Source organism: Ranitomeya imitator, chromosome 5 (assembly GCF_032444005.1).
Source record: "Ranitomeya imitator isolate aRanImi1 chromosome 5, aRanImi1.pri, whole genome shotgun sequence".
Lineage (NCBI taxonomy): Eukaryota > Metazoa > Chordata > Amphibia > Anura > Dendrobatidae > Ranitomeya > Ranitomeya imitator.
The window spans coordinates 566,095,742-566,117,210 of record NC_091286.1 but is presented as its reverse complement, the minus strand read 5'-3'; the positions used below and the strand labels follow the sequence as shown (position 1 = coordinate 566,117,210).

The window sequence follows — 21,469 nt, the reverse complement described above, 5'->3', positions numbered from 1 at the left end:
GCCCTATTAACTCTCTCAGCACTATACATGCTGGAGCCTGCTTTCCAGGGCTACCAACCTCAGTGATACATATCTCCCATCAAAGGCCTGTCTGGTGGCCATCTTACATAAACCCCCTCTGCCCAAAGATGGAGGGCTTGGCACCTTTCGCCATCAAATAGTGGACCCTCGACAGTGCATCAGCATTCCCATGCAGTTTTCCGGGCCTATGTTCAACATGTAAGTTAAAATCCTGAAGTGCCACCTTAGTGGGGCATGGTCTGAGGAGACTAGCCTGAATTTCCTTTCTAAGAGGTAGTTCCCTAGAGTATAGAACGTCCACTTGATGGTCAAACATTCCTTCTTCACTATGGAGTATTTCTAGCAGGATGACAGCTTCCGACTTAGATTACATTATGGGCTGCTCTTCTCCGTTCACCTCTTGCAATAAGACAGCATACAGCCCAACATCTGACACGTCCATCTAGACCACAAAGTCCTTAGAGAAATCCAGTGCCATCAACACTGGGCTAGCTTCAGTTCCTGGAAGGCCGTTCCAGATTCTGGAGACCACTTAGCCAATGCTGACTTTGTCCCTTTGAGGAGGTCCGAGAGAGGGACGGCTACCATGGCGAAATTAGGGATGAACCATCGGTATTAGTCCATGATGCCCAGGAACGCCCTGACCTGCTTCTTTGAGAGAGGTCGTGGCCAACTCTGGATCGCGTCAACTTTACTTATTTGTGGTTTTATTCCACACCTGTCTATGACATAGCAAAAGTATTTAGCTTCTTCCATGCCCATGGTACATTTCGGGGTTATGGAAAACACTGCCTTCTGTAGAGCATCAAGTAGCACCTGGACTTCGCTCAGATGGCTTCCCCAATCCAGGCTGATCACGATGTCATCCAGGTAGGCCGCAGTGTACTTCTTGTGGGGAGCTACAATCTGGTCCATGGCTCTCTGGAAGGTGGCCAGAGCTCCTTGCAACCCAAGCGGCATCCTTGTGTAATGGAAACAACCATCTGGCGGGAAGTAGGCTGTCTTTTCCTTGGCATCTTGGCATTTGCCAATACCCTTTTGTGAAGTTAAGGGTGGTAATGTACCTGGCTAGCCCTAGCCTTTCAAATCAGTTCATCAACATGGGACATTGGATTATGTGATGCCGTGATCACTAGCGGGTTGGGGAATACTCACTTGGCAGCGATATAACACACAGCAAGAATGTATTTTCTTTAACAAAAGTCCGTGCCTGGTTTATTATACCTTCATAAACCACGGTAGGGCATTTGAACATCACAGAACCGAAATATAGCCCATTTCAGCTGCGGTTACTTTCATACAGTTCCATACCTGACGCCCGTCAGATCACAGTTCATTATACTGTATATATCACGGAACATAATAACCACCGACGTATAATCCCAATAGCAGATACTTCTCTGCCGTTATAACCCCCTTGCTGGAGTTACCTTTCTGGAGCTCCTGCTCCACACACTGACCTCCTGTCAGTCCTCTCTCCTGGGGAAGCTGCCGAACTGGGATCACCACCCCTGTGACCAGTGCACTCCTGACAGTACAGATCCTCAAAACGGACGGTAGCTCCCCCAAACGCAGTGCCATCACTGACTCTGCAGACACGGCCTCTCTTTGTGCTGTTCAGGACATCCTTCCCCACTTGGAACCGTCCAACACACAGACCACCAGGTCCAAAGCCTCACCATGTGCTCTTCAGGAAGTTAGCACCTTCAACACACAGGTCTTCCAGGACCTTACACAGGGACCAATCAGGTTCATACACTCTTCCACACAAAGAGCATGTGACCACATGATGGTCACATTATATACTTGTAACCACTCCCATAGGTGGGAGATGTGTGTGGTTAGTCAGACCCGCTCAGCTTTCCAACTAACCCTGTAAGCCTCCCTTTACAACTACATAAACACAACTCTTATGGAACTACAAGTCCCAGGACAGCAATACTGGCTTACATCACAGACTCCCTATGCGACACATACCAGCCATTTATAATCATGCCGGACACTGACTCACCATCATAGTTATGCCTGCAACTGCCATGCATTCCCATGGCCTCAATACACTTCCGTGCATATTCTGAGAACATGCAACGCCCGCTAGCTGTAACAGGGGTCACTGCATCACAATACGTATCGAACTTAGAGACCTCATTCAGCTTCCTATGGTCATTGCAAAACTCCCATTCTACATCTGGTTTCAGCATCAAGACTCAACCAGCCACTTTTGTACTCTTCAATGACTCCCAGGTTCAGCATCCGGTTCACCTCTTTCGAAATCACCTCTCAGCAGGCTTCTGGAATCCGATACGGCTTCAAGTTCATCCGAACATGAGGCTCCGTGAGAACCTCATGCTCTATGACCTGAATACAACCCGGTGATTATGAGAACAGGTTTCTGAGTACATGGAGGTGTTGACCATATAACAGCTCAAAAGGGGAGAAACCAGTAAGCGGCCTGTGGGACTTCTCTGATGGAGAATAAAATGTACGGCAGTAGACAATCCCAGTCTCGCCCATCCTTCTCTACGATCTTCTTTAATATGGCCTTCAAGGTTTTAGTAAACCTTTCCACCAAACTGTCCATCTAGGGATGGTAGACTGAGGTCCTGAGTTGTGTGATTTGCAGGGTTTTGCACAATGCTCTCATCACCTTTGACATGAACAGAATCCCATGGTCCATTAGGATCTCCTTTGGCAACCCCGTACTGGAAAAGATATGGCACAAATCCCGATCTATACACATGGTGGAGGAGTTTCATAGTGATACCGTGTAGCATAGTCCAGGATCACCAGGATATACTGATGCCCTTTGGCGGACTTGACCAGGGGTCCCACTAGATCCATGGTTATGCAATCAAAAGGAACCTCAATGATGGGCAATGGCACTAAGGGGCTACGGAAGGTCAACTGGCAGGTGGGAAAGGATCTACAAGAGATTTCTTGGTGATAACCAGGCCAGTGGAACCTTTGATGCATACATTATTGGGTTTTCTTGACCCCCAGGCACCAGCAAGTACAAAAAAGGTAAACCCGTCAGCTGCAGTCTGCAACAAGGTGTTTTTTTTAGAAGCGATCTGGCTGTCATCTGCAGAACCAGGCGTCCTCCTTTTCCTCCACAAGCCTCAAAAAAATACAAAGCTCCACCTTATTATAGTAGGGTATAATAGGTCCTTGACTATGTTAACCTTATGGGATTTGGTGCCACAATTTGTGTCTATGACTACTCAGGCCACAGGGTAGTTTTTAGCGCCCACCATCTTCCCAGGAACCAGCCAGTAAGGAATTGTGGCTCTTACTAAGGTTTCAAACTACCAGAGTCCAACAGACCAGTCATTTTCACTCCGTTCATTGATACGGGACATGTCTGCAGTCCATCACGCTGAAGTCCATTGGCTCAGTGGTCATGGGGCAGTGGGTGGCTATGTAACCCGGGTATGACATCTCCAAAAAAACACGTTGTTGGGTGGGGCCTTTGGCAACAACTCAGACACTTCCTAGATGTGGCTCTAGTTCCCCTCTTTACGTTGTCATCCCCCAGTTAAGACCCCTTTCTTCCCCAAGGAACTCTTGACCGCCTGGCACCTTTCCACCAGGCCCACTAGGTAATCGGAATTCTGGAGATCTCCCTGGGCAACCCAGGATTGCACTGGCTCAGAAAGGAGTGTATGAGCCTGTCAATAATGATCCTGTCCTCCATCTGTGCTGGGGAGGAAGATTCAGGTTGCAACCACTTATGGACCAGGTTTAGGAGGTTGAACATTTGGGACCTGGGGGGTTGTCACTGCAATAGGCCCAGCGGTGCACCTGTTGCGCCAGTCAGAGTCACTCTTAAGAGCACCAAGATCTCAATCTTAAACTTGGCGTACCCTTTTGTGTCCTGCAAGTCCAGGTCATAACAAGCCTTCTGCTGTTCTCCTGTTAGGTATGGCACCAGAACCTGTGCCCACTGCTCCAGAGACAATCTCTCCCATTCCGCCACCCTTTTGAAACGCCTCAACATCATCACATGGTGTCATATTTTGCAAGGCTCTCCTTACCGTCTTCCTGACATGTGAGTCATCACCTTGACTATGGGGTGGGCGGTTGCCCTGCCATGGATCACCTCAGCTAGGAGTTCCATCTGCTGCCTGTGCTGCTGTTGTTGCCACTGCTTCAGCTTCTGCCATAGCTGTTGCTGCTGGAAATTAGCCAGCACCAGTTGCTTTATCAACTCCTCCATTTTGTCAGCTTTCGCTCCTACAGTAGCTTTTATCCAGGACATGCGGTATCTCTGGGGCAGTCACACTGCCCCTTGGGATTCATGGCTTTGCTTCTGGCACCAATTGTAAGGTTTCTACTCACTTGGTTGCATTCGAGGTAGGCACAGGACGCAGTTCCAGTAAAAATGTCCAGACTGGTTTATTAATACTTCATAAACCGCTCCGGAAACCAAACAAAAAAAACAGCCTTTTCTGGGACAAAGTGAGAAGACAAAGTAAATAGTCCATACAGCGGGTTCGCTTGCTTGGATTAGTGTCCAGGTCTTGAGTCCTTAGGAATTCACCTCCACTGAATGAGACAACTGGTCTCCATTTTATTTGTCATACCATGCCCCCAGGGTGGGGATATGTGAACAGCCATTCCCACCATCTCTATGACTGCTTGTAAACCCGGCATTGATACGCCCTAATAACTCTCTTAGCACTAAACGTGCTGGAGCAAGCTTTCCCGGGTTACATCACCAAAGCTACCAACCTCAATGATACATATCTTCTCTCAAGGACCTCTCCGGCAGGCATCTTACAGGATACACTGGCATATACATTTGAATACAGTTTTTTGAAACTCAGGCATACAGTATATACAGTATGTCCAGCAGAATGTACTGTACAAGTGTAAACATAGTCTAAGGCTGTGTTCCCATGAGAAGATTTTGGTCAGTTTTTGACGCTGCTTCTTACAGTTCCAGCCAAGGGAATGGTATTTATAGAAATCTCCTGCAAACTGTGATTTTTTTTTATTACTAAGTGTAAGGGTATGTGCACATGTTGCGGATTTCTTGTGGATCCGCAGCGTTTTTTTCCGCTCGGAAACGCTGCAGATCCACAAGTGATTTACAGTACAATGTAAATCAATGGGGAAAAAATGCTATGCTAATGGTGCGGAAAAATCCGCACTGAAAACGCAGCAGAATCAAAAAAGGACCATGTCAATTCTTTTTGCAGATCTACAGCGTTTCTGCACCCATTGACTGCCACTGATTCAGTCAAATCTGCATGAAAACCGCAGGATCTGCGGTTTTGCTGTGAAGTTGGGTGCGAGAAACGCTGCAGCTCGGGAGGGGGAAGTGCGGGTGGAGTGTGGACGGAGACTATGTGTGTGGGTGGAGACTGTGTGTGTGCATGGGGAAGATGTGCCTGTCTGTGTGCGGGTGTTTGTGTGTGTCTACGGTGGTCTGCGGGGCTGTGTGTGTGTGTCTGTGTGCGGGGATTGCTGGGCTGTGCAGGGATCGCAGGCTGTGCGGGGATCGCAGGGCTGTGTGGAGATCGCGGGGCTGTGTGTGGGTGTGTGCGGGGCTGTGTGTGTGCAGGTCTGTATGTAGGCAGGCATCGTCCGATGGGACTACTAGTCCCATCCGGCTATGCCTGCTACAGTGACAGGTAGCCGGATGATGGGATAGTATAGTCCTATGATCCGGCTACTATGTTCAAGTGTAAAAAAACAACAACACATACACACATATACAAAATATACAGTACACACATACAGACATACAGTACATACAACATACTCACCATCTACAGCTAATCCCCGAAGCCCTCGATTCTCTTGTAATAAAAAATTAAAATAATAAACCAACAATATACTCCCTGATCCACAGTAATCCAATTAATACAATTGTCCCACGACGATCTCCCGTGGAGAACTGTCACATCAGCTGATGAGACCGCCCTCCAGGGGCCCCGGGTATCCTCCACACTGTATCCCACCGCCACTGTGAGTACAGTATAGTTCATACTGTCACTTGCGGCACTGCTGCGTGGGAAAATTCCCACATAGCATTACCATAAACTGAGAGCAATGAACTAAAGTAACCTCTTCAGTGATGCACTGCAGGAACCATTGTCTCCTATCAGTGTGTCAATGGAGGCCCTATAGAGTGGTGACATCACCCAATGTCACTGTTCTATAGGGGAAATTGTCGTGGGACACTCGCTATTAATTGGACTGTGTCGGACAGGGAGTATACGTTTGGTTTGTTATTTTTTATTTTTTACAGGCGATCAAGGGCGTTGCAGGAATTAGGCATGGTTGTAAGTATGGTGAAATTAAGAATATTAAAATATTTTTTTCTAGCTGTGTCTGTTTTTTAACTCTTTCACTACTATAGGATTAATAATGGATAGGTGTCTTATTGATGCCTCTCCATTATTAACCGGGCTTAATGTCACCTTACAATACCAAGGTGACATTAACCCTTTATTACCCCATATGCCATCGCTACAGGGCAGTGGGAAGAGAGGCTAAGTGCCGGAATTGGCGCATCTTAAATTGGTGCCATTTCTGGGGTGGCTGGGAGCTGGTATTTGTAGCTTGGGGGGGCAATATCTATGGTGCCTTCCTAGGCTATGAATATCAGCCTGCAGCTGTCTGCGTAGCCTTTCTGGCTATAAAATATAGGGGAACCCTACGTCATTTTTTTTGGGTCCCCCTATTTTAAAAGCCAGTAAAGGCTACGCAAACAGCTGTGGGCTAATATTCATAGCCTGGAAAGGGGCCATGAGTATTACCCGCTTCCCAGGCTATAAACACCGACCCCACTCGCTGGCTTTCCCACTCTGGACTTGAAAATTGTGTGGGCGCCCACGCAAAAATCTTTTTCAAATTAAACAGATATTGTGTTTAAGGCCGGGGTCACACTTGCGAGAAACTTGCACGAGTCTCACACCTCAATACCCGGCACTGCTGCCGACACTGGGACCAGAGTGTGCAGCTGCATGAATTTATATGCAGCTGAACACTCCTGTCCGAGTGTCGGTGCCAGTGCCAGATATTGAGGTACGAATCTCATGCGAGTTTGTCGTAAATTGTGACCCCAGCCTAAGGCCGGAGTCACACTACAGTGAGATTCGGCCGAGTCTCGCAGGTTAAAACCAATCTCTGGCACTGGCACTCCGGAGCGGAGCGTGCGGCTCCATATATTGCTGTGCGGCCGCATGCTCCGCTCCGGAGTGCCGGTGCCAGAGCTTGGTTTTAACCTGCGAGACTCGGCCGTATCTCGCTGTGTGTGATCCCGGCCTAACTCAGATTTTTTTCTATCTATAGATAAATCTATCTATATCTATCTATAGATGTAGCTATAGATATAGATCTGTCTATCTCATTCCTTCTATCCAGTAGCGTAGCTACAGAGTGGGCTGTCGCCCCGGGCCCTGTTACATGAAGCAGAGCAGTATAATGTCTGCTCCCGTCTGACAGAGACTCTGTAAGCTGGCTAGCATGGAGGTCAGCTGCAGAGTCTCCCTCCTGCAGTGAATGGTGTTGCCTGTGTCTGACTGACTCTGACCTGATGATGAAGCTTTTCCTGGCTGCAGATTCCGACGCTAGCGTTTGTTGCGCCGCACAACAGGGGTAGCGGATGCATTTCTCCGGCGCATCCGCTGCCTCATTGTGAGGTGCGGGGAGGTGGGGGCGGAGTTCCGGCCGCACATGCGCGGTCGGAAAAAGCGGTCCGTCAGCAGCAAAAAACGTTACATTTAACGTTTTTTGCTCCCGGCGGTCCGCCACAACACGGCGCAACCGTCGCACGACGGTTGCGACGTTTGTCAATACGTCGCAATGTGTCGGTAATGTTACTCTATGGGGCAAAAACGCATCCTGCAAACTACTTTGCAGGATGCGTTTTTTCCCCTAAACGACGCATTGCAATGTATTGAAAATGACGCTAGTGTGAAAGTAGCCTTAGACACTTCCTGGTCCTGCCTGCAAACTTCATCAGCAACTGGAGATTCAACCTATTAGGTTTACTAAATTCAGGTATGTCACCGTGAGGTGAATGTGGGGGCTGAAAGTGGGTGAGGGAGGACAGGGCGGGGAAAGTGGGTGAGGGAGGACAGGGTGGGGGGGTGAATGTGAGACCATGGGGGTATTGTGGGGGAGGGGAGACAGGGCACTGGGGGGTGAATGTGAAGCCATGGGGGTATTGTGGGAGAGGGGAGACAGGGCACTGGGTGCAAATGTGAAGCCATGGGGGTATTGTGGGGGAGGGAAGACAGGGCACTGGGGGTGAATGTGAAGCCATGGGGGGTATTGTGGAAGATGGGAGACAGGGTACTGGGGGGTGAATGTGAGGCCATGGGGTATTGTGGGAGAGGGAAGCCAGGGCACAGGGGGGTGAATGTGAAGCCATGGGGGGTATTGTGGAAGATGGGAGACAGGGCACTGGGGGGTGAATGTGAAGCCATGGGGGTATTATGGGAGAGGGAAGCCAGGGCACTGGGAGGGTGAAATGAGGCCATGGGGGTATTGTGGGAGAGGGGGGCCAGGGCACTGGGGGGGGGGTGAATGTGAGGTCATGGGGGTATTGTGGGGGAGGGGAGACAGAGCACTGGGAGTGAATGTGAAGCCATGGAGGGTATTGTGGGGGATGGGAGACTGGGCACTGGGGGTGAATGTGAAGCCATGGGGGGTATTGTCGGGGAGGGGAGACAGGGCACTGGGAGTGAATGTGAAGCCATGGAGGGTATTGTGGGGGGTGGGAGCCTGGGCACTGGGGGTGAATGTGAAGCCATGGGGGGTATTGTGGGGAGGGGGAGACAGGGCACTGGGGGGTGAATGTGAGGCCATGGGGGTATTGTGGGGGAGGGGAGACAGAGCACTGGGAGTGAATGTGAAGCCATGGAGGGTATTGTGGGGGATGGGAGACTGGGCACTGAGGGTGAATGTGAAGCCATGGGGGGTATTGTGGGGGAGGGGAGACAGGGCACTGGGGGGTGAATGTGAGGCCACGGGGGATATTGTGGAGGATGGAAGACAGGGCACTGAGGGGTGAATGAGAGGCCATGGGGGTATTGTGGGGGCTGAAGGTGGGTGAGGTGGGACAGGTCATTGAGGGTGTGGATGTGAGATGATGGGGGTATTGGGGCTGAAGTGGGGGAGGGGAGACAGGGCACTGGGGGCTGAATATTATAATGTTTTGTTATGATATTATATGTACTCCATCACATGTAATATTTGCTGTCTGGGGAGGCTGGAGATGGGGAGGGGGTAGGGGGCTTTTGATACGTACCATTTGGGTCTTTTATGAGTGTTAGCATAAGAAGCCCCCATACACTAACCAATAGCTACATCACATTTACAGCACAACTCCAGTATTTTTTTTTTATTTCACAGCTGGAGCAAAGCTGAAAATCCAAGTTCCCTGCCCCCTGTCTAATACTCACCTTCTGGTGTTTTCATCTGTTTTCACCTCGGCTCCGTCTCATGCAGTTTGTGACCTGTCCGCGGCTCCAGTGTTTCATGGAGCGGCACACAAGTCACTAATCAATATAAGTCTATGAGAGCGTCGTTCTGGCCTTTTTCTCATTGTCTTACATTGAACGCTTGTGACATAGCTTCTAACTTCTGGCAAGTCAGAAGCTGCGCTCACAAGTTTGAGCCGCAGCAGTGCCACAAAATAGTGAATACGCTGGTGCAGCGCCCCAGAGATCTGGTCGTTGCAGTATGACACTCTGCCACTAAGGGGAGTGATGGTACATCTGATGGCACTGAAGGAATTCTACTGACCAGGTATCACCAGCACACATTACACTTCACACTCCAGCCACTAGGGGGAGAAAAAGGCTTTATTTATTGGGCCACTCCTCACACTGGTAAAACTAGGGGTTGGATAGGAAGTTAGTCAGAAGCTGACTGGGTTGGATTCAGGCAACATCCCGTGGCAGGGGGTGTTGCAGGGAGAAGACACAGGGGGGTCCCTTTCAGGCGTGGGAACCTGGCAGGTGCCTAGCGAACAGAGCAGAACGTTACGGAACCGCGCCTGCACACCCCGCGGTGGTATCCTAAGAAAGTGACACGAAGGGAAGGATATTGTGGAACAGTGAGAAACGAGATAAAGCACAAAAGAGAACCAGTAGGAGTCGTGCCGTGAGACCGAGGCAACATCCTACTGAGGCGCGTAGCCGGTGGCCGGAACATCACGGGAGTAACTGACTCTAGGCCTTACTTCGAACTCCGCAGGACAGTTAATTATAGGTTGGCTGTCTACCTTAAATTTCCTACAAAGACAGAGGTGGCAACGCGTGGAGAGGGGCGTCTCTAGGGTCCCGGAAGAGCTCCGAGCCTTCCCGTCATACGGGTGTGTCCTAGCCATAACATACCTGGGGGACGAGAAACTAGTAACATCTGGAACAAGAGAGAGAGAATTAGAAGGAACGAACGAATGAGAACAGCAGTTGTGAGGACTATTCCGAATGCTCAGCAGGGTAGCACTACAACACACAGGCGCTAGTGGTAGGCAATGATTTCCACCTGCAAAGGGAACTCTGGATGTGCCCATCAGACCGGCCGGTCTCAGATAGCCCTGTTAAGCGTACTCTGGATTGAGGATCCTGAAGTCTTCAGTAAAGAGGTAAAGAGACTGCAACCCTGTGTCCTCGTTATTGACTGCACCTCACACCATCACCATCCACCTTACTGGGAAGCTCTGGGGACATACTTCACCTGTGGGAAGGTATATCATCCAGCTGCCATTCCATCACCCCAGCGGACCCTACAGCAGCGTCGGTCACCCTGACCGAACACCACAGGTGGCGTCACTAATCACTGATAGACTGCCCCACCTTTTTTGGACGCCCCTTAGCAGGGTCGCGGACCGGGTCTAGCCACCGTGACAGCCTCAGAACCGAACCAGAGAGGCCCGGTACCGAGAACTCGTGGCCCTGTGTCTGGGGGCGATTCACTGGAGGATGAGTAAATGACCGGTGCAGGGGACTTGTGCTTAAAGCACCATTCCAGATGGGGAAAAAAAAACCCTGCTAGAGAGGTGCTTTAATAATTTATTAATAAGCAATTTATTACTATAAAGTTGATAAAGGCTTGGAATAAATTTCTGCAGTCACTTTATGTGACTGCAGACTGCCAAATCATGACTGGGAGCTGCGGACCCATCATACTGTGCATAAGGGAGTTGCAGGCAATCATACTGCATATAAGGGAGTTTCAGGCCCATCATACTGTGTATAGGGGAGCTGCGGGCCAATCATACTGTGTATAAGGAGCTGTGGGTCCATCAGACTGTGTATAAGGAGCTGTGGGCCCATCAAACTGTGTATAAGGGAGCTGCAGGCTCATCATACTGTATATAGGGGAGCTGTGGGCCAATCATACTGCGTATGAGGGAGCTGCGGGCCAATCATACTGTGAATAAGGGAGCTGTGGGCCCATCATACTGTGTATAAGGAGCTGTGGGCCCATCAGACTGTGTATAGGGGAGCTGCAGGCCAATCATACTGTGTATAAGGGAGCTGTGGGCCCATCAGACTGTGTATAAGGGAGCTGTGGGCCAGTCATACTGTGTATAAGGGAGCGGAGCTGTGGGCCCATCATACTGTGTATAAGGGAGCTGTGGGCCAGTCATACTGTGTATAAGGGAGCGGAGCTGAGGGCCCATCATACTGTGTATTAGGGAGCTGTGGGCCAGTCATACTGTGTGTAAGGGAGCGGAGCTGAGGGCCCATCATACTGTGTATAAGGGAGCTGTGGGCCAGTCATACTGTGTATAAGGGAGCGGAGCTGAGGGCCCATCATACTGTGTATAAGGGAGCAGAGCTGAGGGCCCATCATACTGTGTATAAGGGAGCTGCGGGCCAATCATACTGTGTATAAAGGAGCTACGCCAGGCATAAAAGGATGGGAGATTTTAGTATTGGCATGCCTCCCTTGAGGAAGGTTTATCCGAAAGGCGCGTCGAGAGGGTCGGGGGACGTCGTGGCTCGCAGCTCAGCGTGCATCACTATATGGTATGTTTCCATTTCTTTATTAACATGCTCTGTAAGCCTGGTTATGGTTCCCTCAGTGCCGTTGTTTGGCCTTATGTGCTATATATGGAGTGTTTGTTAACTCTGATGGAGTACTAAACTACATTTGATTTGTATTGCTGCTATGTGATGCCACTTTGTCCCCCTATTCTGTAGGTACAGACGTGCTGCCGATTTTTAACTCTTTACTGCCTGTTTGACCTTTGATTTTGCATTCCAAATAAAGTTTACATTTTATACTATTCCTTGGACTAGTACACCGCTTTCTTTGTGGTATTTCATTAATATTGGTGTGTCCTGCACATCCTCTGAATTTGGTTTCTATTTAATATGCTGTGATGATGTTTTTACATCCTTGTAGAAGCCTTATACAGGTCCTTCTCAAAAAATTTGCATATAGTGTTAAATTTCATTATTTCCCATAATGTAATGATTACAATTAAACTTTCATATATTATAGATTCATTATCCACCAACTGAAATTTGTCAGGTCTTTTATTGTTTTAATACTGATGATTTTGGCATACAACTCCTGCTAACCCAAAAAACCTGTCTCAATAAATTAGCATATTTCACCCATCCAATCAAATAAAAGTGTTTTTTAATAACAAACAAAAAAACCAACAAATAATAATGTTCAGTTATGCACTCAATACTTGGTCGGGAATCCTTTGGCAGAAATGACTGCTTCAATGCGGCGTGGCATGGAGGCAATCAGCCTGTGACACTGCTGAGATGTTATGGAGGCCCAGGATGCTTCAATAGCGGCCTTAAGCTCATCCAGAGTGTTGGGTCTTGCGTCTCTCAACTTTCTCTTCACAATATCCCACAGATTCTCTATGGGGTTCAGGTCAGGAGAGTTGGCAGGCCAATTGAGCACAGTAATACCATGGTCAGTAAACCATTTACCAGTGGTTTTGGCACTGTGAGCAGGTGCCAGGTCGTGCTGAAAAATGAAATCTTCATCTCCATAAAGCATTTCAGCCGATGGAAGCATGAAGTGCTCCAAAATCTCCTGATAGCTAGCTGCATTGACCCTGCCCTTGATGAAACACAGTGGACCAACACCAGCAGCTGACATGGCACCCCACACCATCACTGACTGTGGGTACTTGACACTGGACTTCAGGCATTTTGGCATTTCCTTCTCCCCAGTCTTCCTCCAGACTCTGGCACCTTGATTTCCGAATGACATGCAAAATTTGCTTTCATCAGAAAAAAGTACTTGGGACCACTTAGCAACAGTCCAGTGCTGCTTCTCTGTAGCTCAAAAGTGGCTTTACCTGGGGAATGCGGCACCTGTAGCCCATTTCCTGCACACGCCTGTGCACGGTGGCTCTGGATGTTTCCACACCAGACTCAGTCCACTGCTTCCTCAGGTTCCCCAAGGTCTGGAATCGGTCCTTCTCCACAATCTTCCTCAGGGTCCGGTCTCCTCTTCTCGTTGTACAGCGTTTTCTGCCACATTGTTTCCTTCCAACAGACTTACCATTGAGGTGCCTTGATACAGCACTCTGGGAACAGCCTATTTGTTGAGAAATTTCTTTCTGGGTCTTACCCTCTTGCTTGAGGGTGTCAATGATGGCCTTCTTGACATCTGTCAGGTCGCTAGTCTTACCCATGATGGGGGTTTTGAGTAATGAACCAGGCAGGGAGTTTATAAAAGCCTCAGGTATCTTTTGCATGTGTTTAGAGTTAATTAGTTGATTCAGAAGATTAGGGTAATAGGTCGTTTAGAGAACCTTTTCTTGATATGCTAATTTATTGAGACAGGTTTTTTGGGTTATCAGGAGTTGTATGCCAAAATCATCAGTATTAAAACAATAAAAGACCTGACAAATTTCAGTTGGTGGATAATGAATCTATAATATATGAAAGTTTAATTGTAATCATTACATTATGGTAAATAATGAAATTTAACACTATATGCTAATTTTTTGAGAAGGACCTGTATGTTCGTGTTTGTATTTTATGTGTATAAGGGAGCTGTGGGCCAATCATACTGTGTATAAGGGAGCGGAGCTGTGGGCTCATCATACTGTGTATAAGGGAGCTGTGGGCCAGTCATACTGTGTATAAGGGAGCTGCGGGTTCATCACACTGTATAAGGGAGCTGTGGGCCAGTCATACTGTGTATAAGGGAGCTGTGGGCCAGTCATACTGTGTATAAGGGAGCTATGGGCCAGTCATACTGTGTATAAGGGAGCTGCGGGTCCATCATATTGTGTATAAGGGAGCTGCAGGCCCATCATACTGTGTATAAGGGAGCTGCGGGCTCATCTTACTGTGTATAAGGGAGCTGTGGGCCAGTCATACTGTGTATAAGGGAGCTGTGGGCCAGTCATACTGTGTATAAGGGAGCTGTGGGCCACTCATACTGTGTATAAGGGAGCTTCGGGCCAGTCATACTGTGTATAAGGGAGCTGCGAACTCATCATACTGTGTATAAGGGAGCTGCGGGCTCATCTTACTGTGTATAAGGGAGCTGTGGGCCAGTCATATTGTGTATAAGGGAGCTGTGGGCCAGTCATACTGTGTATAAGGAGCTGTGGGCCCATCATACTGTGTATAAGGGAGCTGCGGGCCAATCATACTGTGTATAAGGGAGCGGAGCTGAGGGCCCATCATACTTTGTATAAGGGAGCTGTGGGCCAGACATACTGTGTATAAAGGAGCTGCGGGCCAATCATACTGTGTATAAGGGAGCTGCTGGCTCATCTTACTGTGTATAAGGGAGCCATGGGCCCATCATACTGTGTATAAGGGAGCTGTGGGCCAGTCATACTGTGTATAAGGGAGCTGCGGGCCAATCATACTGTGTATAAGGGAGCTGCGGGCCAATCATACTGTGTATAAGGGAGCTGTGGGCCAGTCATACTGTGTATAAGGGAGCTGTGGGCCAGTCATACTGTGTATAAGGGAGCTGTGGGTCAGTCATACTGTGTATAAGGGAGCTGTGGGCCAGTCATACTGTGTATAAGGGAGCTGTGGGCCAGTCATACTGTGTATAAGGGAGCTGCGGGCCAATCATACGTGTATAAGGGAGCTGCGGGCCCATCATACTGTGTATAAGGGAGCTGTGGGCCCATCATACTGTGTATAGGGAACTGTGAAGGCATTAAATTGTGCATATGGGAGCTGTTAGCCCATTACAATGTATATAGGGGGGTTCTGGGGGGCATTATACTTTCTATAGTGGAGCTCTGTCAGCATTATACTGTGTAAAGGGAGCAGTGAGAACATCATACGATGTATAGGAGAGTTATGGGATCATCATACTGTGTATAGGGGAGCTGTGGAGGCCTTATACTGTGTATATGGGTATGTGCACACGTTGCGGATTCTGTGCGGATCCGCAGCATTTTTTGCGGTGCAGAAACGCTGCAGATCCGCAAATGATTTACAGTACAATGTAAATCAATGAGAAAAAAAAATGCTGTGCACACTTTGCGGAAAATCCGCTGTGGAAACGCTGCGGTTTAAAAGAAGTAGCATGTCATTTCTTTTTTGTGAATCTGCAGCGTTTTTGTACCCATTCCATTATAGAAAACCGCAGGGGTAAAAACCGCAGCAAATCCGCAAGAAAACTGCAGCAAACACGCACAAAAAACGCTGCGGAACCGCACAAAAAACGCTGCAGAACTGCAGGTGCGTTTTCTGCCAGGAGAAGCAGAATCCGCACCAGAAATTCCTAAGCCTAATCTGCAACGTGTGCACATAGCATAAGGAAGCTTTGAGCTCACCATACTGTGTATAATGGAGCAGTGCATGGGGGAACTTAGGGGACATTATTAAATGTTGAGTGGGCACTTAAGCATTATTGTTAGAGGGGCACTCAGAGTATTGTGACCATCAAAGTTGCATATGGGGTATGATTACTTTCTAGGGCAAAAATGTGGAGAGCACTAGCAAAGGGCATTAATATTTTCGGGGGGGGGGGGCAATTTTACTCTCTAGAGAGCACAAAGGAGTCATTTTTACTATGTAAGGGGCACAGTGGTGGCATTATTATGTGGGGCGGTAAGAGGAGCCATTATTTCACCACACAGCAGGTACAGTAATAGGGACACATACGGCAGCAGCGGCTCATTATTGGGGTATCAGCAGGATGAGGAGTTTGTGCAGATTGGGGAAAGATGGGGACAGTGCAGGAAATGTGAGGAGTCAGATGTGTGGTTGTTTTATTCTCTGCAGACAAGTCGTGGCTGGAGAAGTAGTCATGTTGCTCTGGGACAGATGGAAAAGACGGGAAAGTGAACGATTCCATCAGAGAAAATGTCAGCTGCAAGCCACCATCTATGACTGTACTGTAATCTCTTATATGGTCACAATATGGCAGTAAAATCAATGTTCATTTTTGTATATACACTGTGTTCCAAATTATTATGCAGATGACATTTTTCTCGGATTTTCCTAAATGGTAGGTGCAAATGACAATCAGTCTAATAAAAGTCATCACCCATTAGAGTATACATCGAATTTTATTGAAGAAACCTCTCAATGATAACAGTATAATCTCCAAAATAAATAAAAACTCACAATGCACTGTTCCAAATTATTAAGCACAGTAGAATTTCTATACATTTGATATGTTTTAAAGAACTGAAAATGCTCATTTGTGGAATTTGCAGCATTAGGAGGTCACATTCACTGAACAAAAAGGCTATTTAACTCCAAAACATCCTAACAGGCCAAGTTACATTACATAGGACCCCTTCTTTGATATCACCTTCACAATTCTTGCATTCTTGAGTTTTTGGAGAGTTTCTGCTTGTACGTCTTTGCATGAAGTCAGAATAGCCTCCCAGAGCTGCTATTTTAATGTGAACTGCCTCCCACCCTCATAGATCTTGTGCTGGATGATACTCAAAAGGTTCTCTACAGGGTTGAGGTCAGGGGAAGATGGTGGCCACACCATGGGTTTATCTCCTTTTATGCCCATAGCAGCCAATGTCTCAGAGGTATTATTTGCAGCATGAGATGGGGCATTGTCATGCATGAAGATGATTTTGCTCCTGAAGGCACGTTTCTGCTTTTAGACCATGGAAGAAAGTTGTCAGTCAAAAACGCTATTTACTTTACAGAGGTCATTTTCATATCTTCAGGAACCTTAAAGGGCCCCACCAGCTGTTTCCCCATGATTCCGGCCCAAAACATGATTTCTCCACCTCCTTTCTGACGTCGCAGCCTTGTTGCGACATGGTGGCCATCCACCAACCATCCACTACTCCATCCATCTGGACCATCCAGGGTTGCTTGACACTCATCAGTAAACAAGACTGTTTGAAAATTAGTCTTCATGTATGTCTGGGCCCACTGCAACCATTTCTGCTCATGAACACTGTTTAGGGGTGGCTGAATAGTAGTTTTATGCACCACAGCAAGCCTTTGAAGGATCCTACACCTTGCGGTTCGAGGGACTCCAGAGGCACCAGCAGCTTCAAATAACTGTTTGCTGCTTTGTAATGATATTTTGGCAGCTTTCTTAATCCAATGAATTTGTCTGGCAGAAACCTTCCTCATTATGCCTTTATCTGCATGAACTCTGTCTGTGCTCTGTTTCAGTCACAAATCTCTTCACAGTATGATGATCACAAAGTTTTTGTGAAGTATCTAATTTTTTCATATCTTGTCCAAGGCATTGCACTATTTAACGCTTTTCAGCAGCAAAGAGATCCTTTTTAGTTCTCATATTGCTTGAAACCATTGGCCTGCTTAATAATGTGGAACATCATTTTTAAGTAGTCTTCCTTTAATTAGAATCACCTGGAAAACTATCACATGTGTTTAAGATTGATTTCAGTTATCTATTGAGCCCTGAGACACAATACCATCCACAAGTTTATTTGAAAAACAAAACAATTAACTCTTTATGACACTTAAATCCAATTTGCATAATAATTTGGTACACAGTGTAGATTTATTTTAAATAAAATCGCAGTCATATTCTGAGGTTCCACTATATTCACAATTAGGCCAGCCTCACTAGAGAGTTTTACGGACGTATGAGAGGTGCAGAAAATACGGATTGCATACGGTACAATGAATCTCTATGCCCCAGCTCCTATCAGCCGTATTTTACTGATCCGTATTATACGGTCTTCTACGGCCGTAGAAAATGACAGCATGCTGCGTTTGTCACCATATTGTGCAAAAAATACGCCAATGAAAGTCTGTGGGGGTGAGAAAAATACGGATTACACACGGACCAGCAGTGTGACTTGCAAGAAATACGCAGCGGTGTTCTATAGAAAAGCCGGCAATTCAGCGCGGTGTACAGTAAAATCACACTGACAGGTTAGAATAGAATAGCTAAGATAAATGTCTACACATAGTATAGGGGTATATATATATATATATATATATAATGTCAGTGAGACACATATATATATATATATATATATATATATATATTAATATTTCATACAGCGCTAGATAGCTTAAAAGCCGTAATTCAAATGCCGGCTTTTCCTATCTCCTCAAACCCGACATGATATGAGACATAGTTTACATACAGTAAACATCTCATATCCCTTTTTTTTTGCATATTCCACACTACTAGTGTTAGTAGTGTGTATGTGCAAAATTTGGGCGCTCTAGCTATTAAATTAAAGGGTTAAATGTCGGAAAAAATTGGCGTGGGCTCCCGCACAATTTTCTCTGCCAGTTGGTAAAGCCAGTGACTGAGGGGAGGGCAGATATTAATAGCCTGGAGAGGGTCCACGGTTATTACCGCCCCCCCCCCCCACCCCGGCTAAAACCATCTGCCCCCAGCCACCCCAGAAAAGGCACATCTGGAAGATGCGCCTATTCTGGCACTTTGCCACATCTAGTAAAAGTCTATGGGGAAAATCTGCACATAAAACTCAGCGTATCCGCAAGGGAGATTGACATGTTGCAGATTTGAAACACGCACCCCAGGTCAGTTTACACAAAAAAGAAGCACTGTGGGGGGCTGAGGTTTATATAAATCCCATCCACTTGGCTGGAACTGTAAGACGCTGCATTTTTGACTCATACGCAGCGTCAAAACTCATCGTGGGTTCACAGCCTTAGAACTGTCTTTGCCAATAGTTGCGTTATCTGCTGGTCCTGTAAGCGCTACATTTACAATGGCAGATTAAATGTAATGCTTTAGGTAAGCAGGAGATATCAGACTTATGGTATTAACCAATCTGTAATTGTTTTGCCATAGGAAAAATGAATACGGCATTAGGGTCAAATCTGAACATCATAAGGAGTAAAAAAGTGGTAATTGGTAACACCATATCTGCTGCTGACATCATCATCACTGATGGCAAGATTAGTAATATTCTGCCTTGGGGAAAACTACAGTCGTCTGAATCACAGGTAACACCCAGGATGACTATGTCTTGGAATTATTGATTGGGGAGTTAATTTTTGGGGGCTCAAGGCCCCTATAAACAGAATGGCAAACACCTGATGAACCAGTAAAATTCTTGTTAAAAAAAAAAACATCAACAACACTTGGATCACATCCAAGTGTGGTTCTAATTTTCACTGACTGATACAATGGAGAAGATGGAGACATTTTTTTCTTCCATCTTCTTCACATCTGAGAATCTCGAATCACAGTGTCATCACACTCTGATCAATCTCTGATTAGCGTCTGATCACAGCATAATTAGTATAATCGGACCAATTTTCTCGGATGAGCGAAAATATGGTTATGTGACCTCAGCCTAATTATGAATCATCTCGAAAGACAAGCAGTTGGCTCCAAGTTTAGTTCTGAATAGAGTTATCTTCTGGTGAATATTTGTGACTCTGTGGTATTAGTGTATTGTGTAAGGCCATGTTCACACTGAGTTTACTGAGTTTTATTGGAGACCATCATCCCTAAATTCCTCCTCAAAAACAGTTGGAAAGCTATTTCTATTAATTTTTCTGGGAAATCCACTTTTCAGTCACATGAGGTATGTTTTGGGCATTTTGTTTTCCTGAAGTGGTTTTGAAAGAACTGTTGGAAAAAAAAGTGGTGGAAAAAAAGTTCATATCAGGCTATGTTCATACATAGTTTTTCTTTTTTTAGGTGGATGAATTTCTCAAGTTGAACCCACCTTCAGAAAACGCTCTTTTTTGAGTAGATTTTGAAGGCGTTTTTCTTTTCTTTGAAAAAGCGCTTTACAAAATGAACACAATACATAGCAATACCAAAGCAACATTTCTGCGCACATATTCTGTCTTATGTCTCTTCTTTGAACTTCTTCAGGGTTTGGAAACCCTGAAGCAGTTAATAGAAGTGACATGCTCAAACTTCAGGTGGCTTTTGCCCTGAATCCACCCGCTCTCTAAATTTCATGGCAGGAGCGGACACAGACTGAAGAGAAACTTTGTAAGGCCGGCATCACACTAGTGTAGAATACGGACGAGTGCTATGCAAGAAAACATCACATAGCACTCGGCCCGTGTTAATGTGGCACCCCAGGAGTCCGGTTGCCACAATGGAATTACCTTCCTCACGGGAGGGGTGATGTCATGCCTGGACACAAGGAGGGATTCCCTAATCAGCTAATACACACATACAACATCTTCCTAACTCCAGACCAGAAGGGGGAGCTCTAAGCCAGTTTCAGGGTAGCTTCCCTATAAGTTCTGGTCTGGAGGCAGGGTTAGGGTGTTTAGTGTGAGATACTGAAGGGAAAGGAAGAAAGAGAGAGGAGCCTGTGGTCTGGAGCTGCGATTTGGCTCACCCCAAGATAAAGCGCAAAGAGACCAGACACCGGAATCTGTGGTGGTGAGAGGATTGCATACTCAGCCACCAAATCCGGAGGGCAGGAGATTCCAAGTCTCCTGGCCCCAACTGACATCCGGAGGCAGCACATCAGGTCAGGAGCCTGGGGCTGCCCGTGAGAAGGCAGTGCCCAAGACAGGCTCAGGCTGTCAGCCATACGGGTGGGAAGTACAGACACTGAGAGGACTTGTGCAGAGCTTCAGGCAGCAAGGGTCAGAGTACAAAGCGCAGAAGGAAGGCCTCCGAACCCACATGGATAGGTGGATCCCAAGCTGTTTCCAGGCTGCCCGGACCTCATCACCAACTGCTACCTGTACCCTGGACTGTACCTGCATTTCATCAGTAAAAGGTAAAGGAAACTGCTATCCCTGTGTCCTTCAATTATTTCCTGCACCCTCAGTCCTGCACCCCACTGTCAATCATTCCTATTACCAACTGTACCGGTAGCCCTGGGGACTAAGCACTACCTGTGGGGAGCTATACCAACTCTGCTGCAACTCCATCAGCCCCAGTGGACCCATTTAATCAGCGTCAGCCATCCCTGGCCGAATACGACAGATGGCATCACAAATTATCCTTTAAAGACTTATTCTCCACTTCCACTCATCCCCTTTTACTGGACGCCCAGGGCCACAGACTGGGTCACTGCCACTGTGACCACCCCTTTAAGTACCGCCGG

At 47.1% G+C, this 21,469-nt stretch overlaps 1 protein-coding gene across 1 annotated transcript in view; it reads left to right on the top strand.

Moving 5' to 3' along the window:
* Positions 1-21,469, top strand: part of LOC138680879 (allantoinase, mitochondrial-like) — a 94,759-nt gene that overhangs the window by 3,050 nt on the left and 70,240 nt on the right. The window contains exon 2 of the mRNA XM_069768095.1: positions 19,231-19,385. Within this exon, the coding sequence (XP_069624196.1) occupies positions 19,231-19,385 (155 nt within the window). The remainder of the gene's footprint in view (positions 1-19,230; positions 19,386-21,469) is intronic.